The 14635-nt window shown below is 39.8% G+C and overlaps 2 protein-coding genes across 3 annotated transcripts in view; both read right to left on the bottom strand.

Annotated features, from left to right (window-relative positions):
- Nucleotides 1-2721, bottom strand: part of LOC109030540 (sarcalumenin) — a 33677-nt gene extending 30956 nt beyond the window's left edge. The window contains exon 1 of the mRNA XM_019041542.2: nt 2485-2721. Within this exon, the coding sequence (XP_018897087.2) occupies nt 2485-2548 (64 nt within the window). The 5' untranslated portion in view covers nt 2549-2721. The remainder of the gene's footprint in view (nt 1-2484) is intronic.
- Nucleotides 2722-4702: 1981 nt separating this feature from the next.
- LOC140223763 (facilitated trehalose transporter Tret1-like) lies at nt 4703-14635 on the bottom strand. Of its 2 annotated transcripts, XM_072298432.1 has the most exons (8): nt 12114-14635; nt 10959-11067; nt 10330-10468; nt 8172-8557; nt 7331-7538; nt 6892-7091; nt 5785-6056; nt 4703-5136 (listed from the first exon to the last, which is right to left on the bottom strand). In XM_072298432.1, exons 2-8 carry the CDS (start codon nt 11037-11039, stop codon nt 4869-4871), a joined length of 1554 nt encoding a protein of 517 aa, XP_072154533.1. In that variant the 5' UTR covers nt 11040-11067; nt 12114-14635; the 3' UTR covers nt 4703-4868. The 2 variants fall into 2 exon arrangements, with proteins under 2 accessions (XP_072154533.1, XP_072154534.1); XM_072298433.1 differs by lacking the exon at nt 12114-14635 and having other exon boundaries at nt 10959-12084.

Raw genomic sequence — 14635 nt, forward strand, 5'->3', positions numbered from 1 at the left:
GTAATCATGCTTGTCCCTTTTTGCTAAATGCGGTTCAATTGAACTTGGGCTCCGAGATGGAGACGGCAACAGCCCTAGCGTATAGCCCAATATTCAATACGGCGGCTGTTTTTAGCTCACGTAGGTTATATCTTTAGACCTATGCTATGACACAGCTTATTTTTAAGTGCATTTTCGTGGAGCGGGGCTGCCCGGCCGGCGGAAAACCTCGCAGTCACTGCCGCCGCGCCGGCCGCGGTAATGAGACGCGCCGACCCAATGTGGAGCATTCGAACCTGGATCCGCCGATTTACCTACGTGCCCCGCAGATTTATATCCCGCATCCCCCTTCTTCCTCCTCTCCTATCTCGCACCCCTTTCCATGCAATAAGAACCGAAGAACGGCTAAATTGGGAATCGCTTCATATCCACTGCACGCTCGCGGACTGCCAATAAATTTTTGTCTCTTTTATTCAACTAGACAACGCGCTCCTGACGTGATGAGGAAAAATGCCGTATGAACATCCTAACGCTGCCAAATTTCCTGTAATATATGGTTAGTTTTCTGGAAAATTTACAATTATATCTCTGAACTTCTTAGAATTTAATTCCGAATTTAATCCACTGTGCCCGAAGATTTCAACGAACGATATTCATAACTTTTCTTTGAAAAAATTCATTTATCAAGAAAATTTGGCAAACGTTAAATATTCATACAGCGTCTCCTCATAGCATATACCGTTGGCTGCCTTAATGGTATCTACGCACGACTCAATAATTCCGGCTCTATGTATTCCCTAACCCTCTCTATCATTACTTAATTTTCTTTCTTCGTCTTTCTCTCCTTCCCTTTTTTTAACATTCACAAAAGTCCCTTGTTATTCTAGTATCTTTAACCTAAAAAAAAGTCAAAACGTGCGTATCTCCATTGCAACGATTAAGAAACTTCGATTATGTTTTATTCCTTTTAAGAGAGCACGCTAAAATATCTCCTTGAAGTTTCTCGTTAATATTTTTAAAAATGAGGAAAAAATTCACAAAAAAATCCGGAAAAATTGTCAACTAGTTCTTAAATCCTAAAAAAAAAATCTTCAAAGGTTTGCAACGTTGCAATCAGAGATGCGCATTTTTTTACTTGAACCATAAAAAGTTCCTCTGACATTAGACAGATAAACTATAACCGATAATAGTATATCTTTCACATGGAAAATATGCCATTCATAGAATGTGAGCCTCCTTGACGTGAAAACTAGAATTGCTACACCTATTTGAGACTGACCTTGCGGTCATATATTTACCAACCAAACCTAAATAGTTTATCGTTTTTGAAGACATATTATCTGTACGGCAGTCTTTCTAATGAGACAGCTCCTTATCACAATCACAGATAAATTATAATATATACTAATATAGAATTGCAGTCACAAATTCCGATTTGAATACTTTATAGCAACGTTCGCGATATACATAGCCGTAAAGTTGTTCTTGAAAGCAGCCAAATTTTACTTCATTTCTTGATTAAATTTCCTTCGAAACAACTAACTTCTCATTATGTTTAAGAGATCTATCAGATCAGCAGCAAAGGTGAAGCTGTTTAATTTTTCAGCAAAATAGCCGGTAAGATATTTTCCTTGGTAATTTTCCGAAAGAAATCTGAGCGTTATTATGAGGGGCTTAGAGGACGAGACGCATAAGTGAGGTTTTTGAAAAAATCGAGATATTCATGAACTCAACTAAAACTAGTTTGCGAGTATATTCTGTGAAAAATTCCCAACTAAAATTCAACTTTAACGCATCAAAAAGTGAGTTTAAACTTCCTTTCCGCCGTGCGCTCCATGTAATTTTGAAACTTTAAACACGTATCTCTTGAAAAAGTGAACACGGCACTTATGCGCCTTGTCCTCCAAGCCCTTCAATTATTAAGACACGGTAGATTTGCACCATCGGTAAAGTTAGTTCCTCTCTCCATGACGGTACCATACCAAATGATTTCCAAAAATTCTAAGAAAAATAAACTCATACAGATTTGCCTTCATGTGATAAAGTAGGCAAACCTAATTCCCCGAATGCTGCAATGGTGGAATCTTGTGATTATGTAAAAAGGTCTACGTGCTGGAAATGGCGTCAATTTCCCATTTTAAGGGTCTCAATTGGACCGCGTTAAACATAGAAAGGAACCAAGTCACATGAGCTATTGCCAAATTTAATAGGGCAAATTAATTTTTTACAAAAAAACGGTTGGGCGGATTTTTCAGTGAATTTTTTCCACAGTACGAAACAAATTCCTTAAAATTTTCAAAGGAATCCGCACAAACGTTCTCTCGTAAAAAATTGACTTGCCCAGTTAAATTTGGCAATAGCTGATGTGGCTTGGTCCCTTTCTGTTAAATGCGATCCATTTTAAGCACTACTATACGTTTTTTTCCCCCGGCATCTTTCAAAATTTATATTTTTCTAACATACTAACACAGTTTTTAACTCTAGCGAGACCGATGGATTTCTTACCTTGATGGAATCCTATAATTAAGATCACAGATACACAAATCCAAGAGTAGCCTGGCACTGACATGATGTTGTTATTTCACTTGGTGCGGATCGTGAACATGCCGTTTACAAAATCGGCCGATTAAAAAATAATAAAAAAATAAATAATCGTTCAAAAACTAGCACTCGCGCTCACTTCACCCGTCGCGCGTCCTCACACGAACTGGGCCCTCTCTCGGCGAAGGGCCGCCAAACTGTGACGTCATTCCCACAACACGTAAGCCCGCTCGGATTTTGGCAGCTTCTTCTTTTTAGTTTCCCCGTGGAAGAAGCTGTCTCGAGCTCGCGCGATGAAAATCCGAGGAATAATTTCATCGTCCCAATTTAGCCCTTCGACAAAAATCAACCTTAAAATTTGTTCGAATTTCAGCCGAAGAGTGTGTTACCTGTTACGCACTTTTCAGTTTTTCTCTGTCTTCTGGTGCGTAAAAATACAATTTGGTACTTAGGTTTGATAGGTTTTGGCATCGTTTTCGTGACATGTTACTGGGGAAAAAATTTGGTCGAAAACTTGCATCGACTCTGGTTCAGTTTTCGGTGAACCAGGGCGAAAAGTTCATCTACCATAGCGTATAACGAGCATAGCAGCCAATGTTCGACCTAAAACAAGCAGTTGTTTTACGCATACTGATAAATGTATAGTATGACCGATCAAGATTTCCTCTTCAGAAAAAAAAAACTTTTAATATAAAAACTACAACTAGAGAAAAATACAAAAAAGAATGAAAAATAACAATGTGCTAGTGAGTAATATATATGTATGACCCTATGACCACTTCCTGTGCATGTAAATGCGCTTACTCATGTGTACCTGAGCGTGTCTGCGGGTTGAAAATGTTAAATTCCCATTAATTCTAGGTATTAACAAAAATGATCTATCCTGTAGGAGAAAGAATACACAAATCTTACACTTCCAATACATAAATACTCGGACCATTGACTACAATTATTCTTGTCGACTTTACAATACCTTAATTAAGGTAGGTTCTACCGCCACTGGTTAAATTTAATGTCAACCTTCGAGGTATTATTTGAGATTTTAGGGCTTATGTGATAAATTTTAAGGTCTACCCTGGTAAAAATTGGCAGTAGAATATGTGTTCCAAAGTACTATAGACCTACAACCGGCTGTAAGATTTCCAATAGCTTCTTTAGCCGGCAACACAATTTCTTATAGCCTTTTATAGCCGATCGCGATCAAGCAACAGCCTGGCGATAAAGCATATGCTAAACGTTACTAATTACGGATGCTAAGACTCAGTGAGTTTTTGGACTACCGCTCTCTTTTTGGGCCGTAGTATCTTGATTTATTTTGCGAGGAAAGCTCCGTACTTTTGAAGGATGCCTGCCATTATTAATATGTTGGAGCGCCTTCAATTTCGATACTGTGCAATACCTCTGGTGTGAAATAGTTGCTTCAAGCGCCGTGGTAAACTGCGGCGCGGCGCAGCGGGCGGGCAGCCAGTGTGGAACGCGCATTGGCGCCTACAAACCTGACAGGGATACTTCACGCATTGCGCAATGCGTGAAGTATCCTGTTAGGTTTGTAGGCCCCAGTGCGCCGCCGCTCCACTTTAAGTTAGGCTCTAATATTTAATCTCGTGGAGTCAGCGTTTTTCAACTCATGACTTTCAAATAATGTTTGCACACTTTGTTTGGATTATTCTCATTTTAATTGATGAAAAAAAATATGTAGTAAAGGAAAATATAATGTGCGCTTTGTAAATATTAAGGTGATTCCGTACAAACTTAGGGATTTACAAAGCACACGAATTTCTACACAATTTCTTATAGCCTTATATAGGCGATGGCGAAAAAGCAACAGCCAGGCGATAAAGTGTAAAGCCCGGCGATAGGAACTATAGCCCGGCTGTATAATTTTTTATCGCTTCGTGTAGCCCCGCCGTATGATTTTTTCCACTTCCTACAGCCAGCTATATGATTGTCTATAGCCTTCTTCAGTCGGCTATAAGAACTACTATGTTATTTTGAAACGCAGCTCCTATCGCCAATTTTTACTAGGGTAGTCTAAGTTCGATTGACATTTTTAGTACCAGTGGGATATTTTGATCTAAGATCCTCAACCTCCCCGGTTAAAATTTAACAGGTTCTGATGCTCTCATCAAATTTTAGTCAGAGGTTCAACTCGTAAGAAGGGGTAATAGGACTAAATCTTACAGCAGGATCCAGGGAAGTCGAACTGATCATTTTGAGTCAGAAAAATGTATGCTGCTTCTTTTACACAGAAAGCACCGAATTCTAAAAATCTCCCAAGATTCAGGATCCTCAAACTTACAAACTAATTCAAGATATCACAGAAAAAAAATGAATGTCCCAGAGATCGTCTAGGCGGCACTTCGCCTCGGTTTGGAGAACATCTCTTTCTTGTCATAGTTTTTGGTGAAGTAGGTCTCAATCTGTTCGAGAGACTTTCCCTCAGTCTCCGGGAGGTAGCGCAAGAGGTACCAAACACCGAAGAGAGTGATTCCACCGTAGAAAAAGAAGACGCCATTAAGTTGGATCCAGTGCTCTAGGTACAAGTATGTTTTCGTCATTGCAAAACTCACGTAGTACGCATACGCCGCTGACACGCCTCCACCTACACCGCGACCCCTAGAAGAACCACATGACAGGAGAGTTATTCTTTTCCTTTATGTAGAGGCTTTGTCTAACCATCAGGGACCGTCCCTAAATTACATATTGCACTTTTTCGGGATTATTCCCCCCCCCCCATTCCCCGTGTAACGCTTTTGTGGCGTAGGACCCTATACTTTAACATGTAAAAACAAAATGGCGTAACGCTCTCCTCGACCCCCTTCCTCGCTAGTGCGTTACGTAATTTAGGGACGGCCCCTTAGGCCCTTTAGGAAAGTGGCATCGAAATATCACAAATACATTGTCATGGAAAATCCACGTGAACGTGTTTAGATATTTTTTAGAACATCCTTTATTTTAAAACAATTTTTGAGTATCCCATAGGGCTAATGCTAATATACTGAGTCCCCTAGCCTAAGGTGACGATTGCCCGGAACTATCTTACTCAGGTCACCTGGCCAAAAATCGAACCCGGGACCTCTTGGTTATGGGGCTAGCGCTACATCCACTACTCCCTCATGAGGTCGATAACGTTATCATAGGCTAGTTATGCGCAAATGGAGCTCCAATAATAATTTTAAACACTTTCACTTCACTTCTCTATCTATAATATACTAAATTTAAAATTGAATTTAAAGGGTAAAGCAACGTATTCTCTGAACTCACTTGAGAGGAAAGACCTCGCTGAGAAGTTGCCATGGTAGGAGCGCCATGCTGAGTCCGCCGAAGAAACCGGCAATCACTAAAAGAGAGATCGGTATCCAGGTCAAGCTCAAGATTCGATTCGAACGATCAAAGAATGAGCAGTAGACACCGAGTAGGAGCATGCAAAATGCCACTGTCCCTTGTGACGTCAACGACATCTTTCGCTTTCCCAACTTCCGCACCAGAAGGATATTCATCAGTGTTCCCGCAAAGCCTGATAAGCCGGCCACAAACTGAGCAAGAAAGTTCATGGAAACACATTGTAAGAAATTTTTTTTCAAAAAATTGAAGGTTAACATATCTTACCACACCAACGTCGAAGTAAATAATACCATATTGATGTGTGTATACCGATGGCTAAATGCGAAAAATGTGTATCTCAATTGATAGCTTGCACGCAAATTTTTTATTGCTTCATCTGAAAGTGCTTAAAGAGCTGATTTCGCAGTATTCGTTAAAAAAAATATTGACGTGGGAAATGATATAAAATTATATTCAAACGTGAAAGAATGCACCGCCTAGTGACGTTAGCTGGCGACATTTTCTATTTAAACACATGTATTTTAGCAGATTAGATCATTTTGTCATATCTCTTTCAATAATGTTTCACTTTATGAGCAAAGAGTATCCTTGCTCACTCGGTAGTTTCCTTTCAAACAAGAAATTCATTACATTTCAGACACCTGCAAATTCTCCATCGCAACGTTTACATCAAACCCTTACATTAGAAATTTTACTCTGTATAATCGTGGTATCTTGCCCTAAATTAAGAGCAATAAAAATTGTTCACATTTCCTTATTATTACCTTTTTCAATTTTAGCATACGTATCTTTAAACTTTGTGTCTTTTTTGTTTTGCCTTTTTAAATTTGAAGTTATATACTTTAATTAAATACCAAATTTTTTCGTCCCCTACCGTCAAATACCGCATGGTGCCTGCTCGCTCATAGATGCCTCGGAGCTGGATGCACCATACGTAACACTGCTTAGGAGTTATTGTAATACTTTCAGACATATGAAAAAAGGACTGATCAATCATATTAAGATTATGATACATTACACTCTCACCAAAATTAGTTTACTGTCAGCGGGAAACCCAAAGTCATCCAGAATACCGATCATGTAAGGTCCCATCGGCGTAAGTTGTGTCGCACGGCTGAAAATGAAGACAATGAAAACCATTCGCAATGGAAGTAGCAGCTTTTTATTCGTCAGCTCTCTGAATTTTGTTTTTAAGAGACCCTCCGCCTTTCCGAAGGTCTCTTTTTCTGAAAAAATTAATTTACGAGTACATTGAGACATCCCACATTTAAAGTCACTTATTTTTAGTGCTATCTCTTCTTCAGATTTTTCATGGAAAAAGTTGTATGATAGTTATAGAAATTTGAATCATTTATTTTTTTATTTATTTTTTTTTTTTTTAAAAAAAGATAATATTAAATCAGCATGCAAGGAAAGGAAGATAGGGCTAAAGAGTGATGCATGTTAATTAGGTATGTGTTCTCACCATTGTTGCTCCCCGGGACAGCTTCGTATTTTTCTTCTGCTCGAGTTTTCTCCTGGTCGGAATCGGAAGATTTTTTGATGTGGCCGCACAGCTGTTCGAATTCGGCCTGTGTTACATCTGGTTCAGTCCAACCCCTCAACCAGCACAAAGATTTTTGGGCATCATTTAAGCGACCTTTCATAATGTACCATGTGGGTGATTCCGGAATCTGAAAATCAAATTTAATTTTTTTAAAAGACCAGCTCATTCTTCAGTAACGATGTTTTAGAATTTTTCAACAGAACTAAGATCCCAGCAATTGCCTGGCGGGTAACGAGTACATTTTGACATTACTAATGCTATGGTCCTTTCTGTCGCAGGGGTGCAGAATGTTCTCGATCACGCAATTATGATCGCGTGGCCACTCGCGTGAGAATTGGGAAGGCTGTAAAAAATTGTAAAAATTGGGGAAGATTTTTTCCCCCTTGTTTTTGGGGAAAAAGTAGGGGAGCGCATTTTTATTTGTGCTAGATGCATTTCAAGCGCCCTGCTTGTGGGGAAAGATACTTTTAAGCGCGCTGATTTTAGGGAAGGAAATTTTTAAGCGCGTTGCTTCTCGGGAAGGAAACTTTTAAGCGCGCTGTTTTACATGCTGAAAGTCTTTCAAACGAGCTACTTTTAGGGAAGGAAGCTGTTTAGCGCGTTGTTTTATGTAGAGGCGCAATTATAGGAAAAAAGCAAATCCTGGGGAAAGCAAATTATAAATTGGGGAAGGCTAAGCTTCTGCAGCCATGTTATGTTGCAGGAAAATATGAACTGTAATCAAATCATTTTTATGATTGTTATATATTTCTAGATTGACCTGTGATATGCAGATGATGGTGAAAATAGGGACAGCGCTACTGATGAGCGCGACAGTCCTCCAAGGCGCCAGATACGCGATGAGGTACATGAGGAGCGCTCCGGCCCAGGAACAGGAAACCAGGAGAGCGCAGAGAGTGGCGCGAAGGTGGGGTTCACTCATCTCGCCGATGTAGGAATGGAGAGGCGCCTCGTCGAAGCCGATGCCAAGACCCATGGTCAGCGCCGCGATGCTGAGTACGAGGGGCGATTGGGCGGAATACAGGGTGATCCACGCGACGAAGAATAGAATGTTGACTAATAGCATGGAACCCTTCCGGCCGAGATATGTCTGGAAGAACCCTGAACAGACGCTGCCCAGAGGGTGAGTTGCGAATAAGATACTACCTTCAAGATAGAGAAAGCGACATCAGAGTATTAGATCAAACATTGTATTAAAATGGACGTCTTTCTGCCAAACGAAACTATGTGCATTAAGACATGAGCCCTGAGACCCATTAAGTAACAGGGCTCACGTCATAATTCTGTTTGGCAGAAATACATCTAAATAAAGTTGCTAATATTAAAGAATTGATCTCGACAGTATCCTTACTAATGGCCTGGTTACACGATCAAATGCCCGTCAAATTGCGATCAAAATGATGACCAAGATGGCGGTCGAGAGTTATCTAGGTTGATGAGTAAAATTAATTAAAACAGCGTGTTGATTGAAATAAGCATGAAATAAGCACGGTTGTGTGGAAATTTGATGGTAGATGGTGCGCACCAGTCACCATTTGATCGGAATTTGACGTTAATTTGATCGTGTAACCAGGCCATAAGTCGAGAGGAGATGATTGATGCTAACAATATGCTAAAGTTTGGCGAAGAAATAAGATATACAGGGTGATCCAAAAGTCCCTTCCACCCCCTCTAACTTTTTACCTAATTGAGATAAAGATTTGAAACTTGGGGATATTCCTAGGTCAAAGGGAGCTACTTTTCGGCCCCCCTAAAATTTTCAGGGGGGCCCCCTTGGGGGGGCAACGGCCCCCAACTTTAAATTTTCAAATGGGAAGACCCCCTTTGTGATAGCTCGTTCGAAAGAGCATAAAAAAAGAAAACTTTTCGCGCAAACCCGAAGTCAATATCTCAAACCGTTTTAAAATGGCGGCCGGTTAAAGTTCAAAATGGCCGAAATTTCACACCGGTTATTTGTCGATGGATTTGCGCGAAAATCGGTATGAAGGGGTGTTTTGACACGAGAAAAACGAATTTGACGTTAGATTTTCAAAAAACCGAAATTTCCAAAATGGCCGCCGCTTAAAGTTCAAAATGACCAAAAATTTATTTTTTTATAAATCTAAGTTCAAATTTGTTTATTTTGTGCCAAAATACTCTCAAATTCCAAGTTTTAGGCAAATCCATCAGGAAAAAACCAAGGTGAAAATTTTCGGCCATTTTAAACTTTAACCGGCGGCCATTTTGGAAATTTTGGTTTTTTTTTAAAATCTAACGTCAAATTCGTTTTTCTCGTGTCAAAATACCCCTTCATACCGATTTTCGCGCAAATCCATCGACAAATAACTGGTGTGAAATTTCGGCCATTTTGAACTTTAACCGGCCGCCATTTTGAAACGGTTTGAGATATTGACTTCGGGTTTGCGCGAAAAGTTTTCTTTTTTTATGCTCTTTCGAACGAGCTGTCACAAAGGGGGTCTTCCTATTTGAAAATTGCAAGTTGGGGGCCGTTGCCCCCCCAAGGGGGCCCCCCTGAAAATTTTAGGGAGGCCAAAAAGTAGCTCCCTTTGACCTAGGAATATCCCCCAAGTTTCAAATTTTTATCTCAATTAGGTAAAAAGTTAGAGGGGGTGGAAGGGACTTTTGGATCACCCTGTAGTTTTACAAATTCCATTATTTTCGTAGAGCAGAAATCCTATTTGGAATTACACCAGTTCGACTAATAAGGGGCTCCACATGGGGGAGGGGCAAGCAGGGACTCGTAGGCACAAACGCTGAACGTTTACTATCGTAATATCCGTCCCCAGGAAAATGTGGGAAAGAGCACCCTTCTTATCAATTTTTCGGCCACCAGAAGTTGAACACCCCACAAACATCACAGTTTTATCATGTTCTTGATGGTTTTGAGGTTCATCGAAGTAATGTATTTCTTGACTCACCGAACCACGACGCCTGATCATCGTCCAACCAGAGCGCTTCTGACTTGCGGTTGTGAAGAGCTCCCAAGACAATAGTAGGCATGGAGAGCATCATACCAAAATTGAAGATCATAGGGGTTTGGAGCAGTGCCACGAGAACCTTTTAAAAAAATAGTCGTGCTATTATTTTGAAATACAGCATGTTTCTGAGCAGACAGACCTACTGAGTGAACAGTGCTCCTTAAAGGAGAATGATTGCTTCGCTAGTGGTTACAAAAATACCTCATCCATGACACTTTACAAAAAGGAATTTCACAAATCTTACTTTGGAACAAAGCTGTCATACAATAATATTGAATAACACGATTGAGGCCTCGAGTTAGTATTGAATTTTTCCGGCTTATTTTAGAAACAACATACATGCCATTGGTTCCCCTCTCCAGAAAGATGCTTTTATGGAGGGGTCATGATTATAAGTATATTTTTTAAAACTCCTAACTTTATAATCATACTTACATTTTTTATAAACCATATGTATGTATTTATTTCGCTAATTTTATTATTTTGGTTTTATCTACACTTATTTGTAATTACAGTAATTACTATGGATAGTGGTTTTTTCTTGTAAAAATTAATCCATACGCAAGTACCTGGGCGTACGTGGACCTCCTGTCGTAGTTGAATGGACCCATTTCTCTAGATTGTCGGCTTGGCTCTTCAGGGGTACACATGTTGCCCTCCGTTTCTGTCCAGTCCAAACTGTAACAATCATGCGTCTGGTTATACGTTTACCAGCCGTTTGATTAGCACTACTAGAATTATGTACGCTGACTACTAGACTTCTTGAATTCGAATGTACATACTATCATAATCAGAGTTTTACCAATGAATTTTTTTTTTCGTGTGGTAATGTCGTAATCGATGCATTTTTCTGTCTTCACGTTTCAATATGTAACTACACACACGAGAGACACGTGAGAATCAGCTTAACTGGGAATTGGACTACATTTTGCAATTAGGAACTAAATTCTGACTCAGTTTACGAACGACGTATGTGCCATTATTTGACCATCTTCATTAAAGACAATCAATTTGCATAACGGTCATTGAAATTAGCGCAGCTGAACCTTTAAAGTGTTATAAATTAGTTATTATCTTTCGGCGCCAAAAATATTTTTCTCAGACTAACTTCTGCAGTTTTGTGGGCGTCTTGATTATTTTCATTTTTTCGAGTTAGTGTGTTTTCCTTCTCACTGATTCAATTGCAAAATGTAGTCCAAGTCGTCCCTCTCCAGATGAAAGAACGTAACTGCGTCTCGGATCGACATCGCAGAATTTCAACCCGTAAATTGTATTTTCACCAGAAAATCGTCAAACAATTAAAAATTAACATTTTACAAACTTTTCCCTCTGATTACATGCAAAAATTGGCAATAGTTTTAACAGAAATCGAACATCTTCTTGTAAAAAAAATCTGCATTGTGGTAAACGCTGAGATGTAAGTGTCATTTTTAACTAGGGATAGCTTGACGGTTTATCCGAATACGGAACTCTTTGAGACCAAAAGCTAGACAAGTAGCATCCAAGTAAAATAATGAGGTGGAAAATATATCTGTTGGGCTATACTTTTGCCATTTCATTAAACATTTGTGCCAAAATCAAGTATATCTAAACGTTAGTCTAGAGCTAAATATGTAATAAAAATTAATTTTTCTGCTTAAAGGACCTTCAACATAACTTAAATTGTGTGATTATGGTATCCAAAGACTTTGCGGAATATCTAAATATTTTTTGACGAATTTTACCTTTTCTTTGAGTGTGGGCTGCACCATTCGCCTCTGGATGTAAACTATTCGCACTGAGATATTCCACAGAAATAACGACCGGCTCACAATGAATCGCAACTTTCACCAATAAAGATCAATCACGGCTAACAACTGATCAGCAGCAGCAAGAAAAAACTACTGCGAGCACTTGTCGCGTATGATTAGGACCTTCAAAGTTTCCTGAGGAGCTTTAATTAAACCTGAGCGCACTATCTGAAATATAGCACTCTCTCAAGTGATCAGAAAGAGTTTGCTAGGTATATGATTTCATCATTGGGTGATGGAGATCGGGAGCATTGCGCGGATGTGCGAGCCACGTTAAGCCCCAGGAATTTTGCTGATTAGGGTTAAGCTGGGGCAGTGGCGTGGCGTGAATTGCGATGTATCGATTGTTCTGCCATTTAAACCTATGGTGAAGAATTGATTATGAAGGTGCTCGCTGGGCTGGGGCCGATCCCTCTTCTTTCCATGGTCAGTCGTTGTTTTTTGCTCATGCACTGTCTGAATGTGTCAAGCAATCAATAAATATTTCGTTCCCGCTTATAATTTGAGTGTGCTTTTTTTGGCCCCGAAATAATTTTCCCATCAAAGTCATATAAGTGCAAGTGCAATCATTCTTGTTAGATGAATCACGGAGGGTTATAGGCCTCGCACGCTCACCTCTTCTCGCCAATTCGAAGAAGAATTCAACCAAGATTATCAGAGGATTAAGTAAATTACAAGAAGATTTATTTAATTTCATCGCATATTTTAATTTTTTGCCATAAAATAAAAAATAGAAAACTCAGGTCTACATCCTTATTCCTCACCCCGACCCTTCTCATTCCCCTCCAAAAATTAAGAAAAAAAAGGAAAAGAGATGTATCAGGCTTATTACAAATTAAGGTATGTTTTCTCATTCTTCCCTCTTTCCACCTCTAAATTCGAGATCATGATTACAAATTGGACGTATTTCTGCCAAACGGCACTATGTGCATTAAGACATGAGCCCTGAGACCCATAAGAATATATGCATAACAGGGCTCACGTCTCAATGCACATAGTTCCGTTTGGCAGAAATACGTCCAATTAAGCATTTCATGCTATGATGGGTCCACTTGACGATAAGTCAAGTTCAATCTGACAGCTCTTTACGGAAAAATGTTTTTAAACGCCAGACATTGACATCGTATTTAAGACGTTCTTTGGAGAAAAACATTACGTGGCGATTCGCGCACCTAAATCGGTTTTTTCCCGTCATCAGAAACTTTGGGTGGAAATGAAATCATGCTCAGTTCACAAAAGAGAAAAGTTAAGTTGCGATGGAAAAATAAGTTTGATGCTTGCATATTAGCTAAATCTTGGTCGGTCCAGGGCCGGATTAAGGGGGTGGCCACATGGGCCGCGGCCCATGGCGGCAAATTTTGAATTTTTTTTAAATGTTGGTATTAAAGAAATTGGATTCAGAAAAAAAATTGTCACTGAGAAAAGGGGACAAAATTTCTCTTTCCTAAGAGTATAGTAATTTCTAATTTTGTCGTTTTTCGGTGATACGAGAGACAGCATCTTTAATTAGTCGAGTTAAGAAAGGAACGAAACACGTAATTTGGCCCAGAGCTCAGCGCAGAGAGATATGATGACGAGGACTTGAGATGAAAAGGAATAGCCTTCTGCGCGGCGGTCGGCATGTAACGCATATTAGCGCCTTCAAGACTGCATGAATACTTCACCCATTGCGCCAAACACAGTGCGGTCAGGAGCGGTTGGCGTGAAACGCATAGCGCCTGCAAGACTGAAGGGATACTTCACGCATTGCGCCAAACACAGTCCGATCAGCGCGGCGCAGCGGCGGAAGTTAAAATTATATTAAACCACATTTATGTTTCTTCTTTCATAATTTTCTGGTTCATTTCTTATAAATGGAGGACCTTGTCCACACCTCTAGGTTTACTGAACTTAACTTTTGCGCAAAGTTCCGTGAAATTTTGCAGTAGTGTTGATAGAGCTTTCGCAAAAAATGTATCCAACACGAGTAGGTAAACGCTTCTTATGCACCCCTCCCCTCCGGCACGTTCACTTGATGGTTTTTATTGATGTTTCAAAACGAATAAGATGGGGGCGGCAAAATACAGGCGGCCCATGGGCGGCAAGTAGGTAAATCCGGCCCTGGCTCGGTCTAGGAGGACACGGTTTTTTTTTTGCGTACATTTATATTTAAAATGGGGGTTTTGTGGTTTTTTTAAATCAATCCTCAACAATTACACAGAGTCAACAAAATTGAAGGCGATTCTTCATATTGAAAGATGGAAAGAAAAATCTAAATATGTTTTATTTCGTTACTTGAGTGCTACATCAGTTGTTTTTCGGTAACAATACTCTTCAAAGAGCGAGGCCAAGCGTATAGTGAAATTGCTCATTCATCTCACAGAAATCACTGGCTGTCACAAGCCCGTGTAGTCATGGCTCCCTAAACTTACAAACTAGTTCAATATATCACAGAAGGCGGATTAATGTACAGGAAA

The sequence above is a fragment of the Bemisia tabaci genome, chromosome 3 (assembly GCF_918797505.1).
Source record: "Bemisia tabaci chromosome 3, PGI_BMITA_v3".
Lineage (NCBI taxonomy): Eukaryota > Metazoa > Arthropoda > Insecta > Hemiptera > Aleyrodidae > Bemisia > Bemisia tabaci.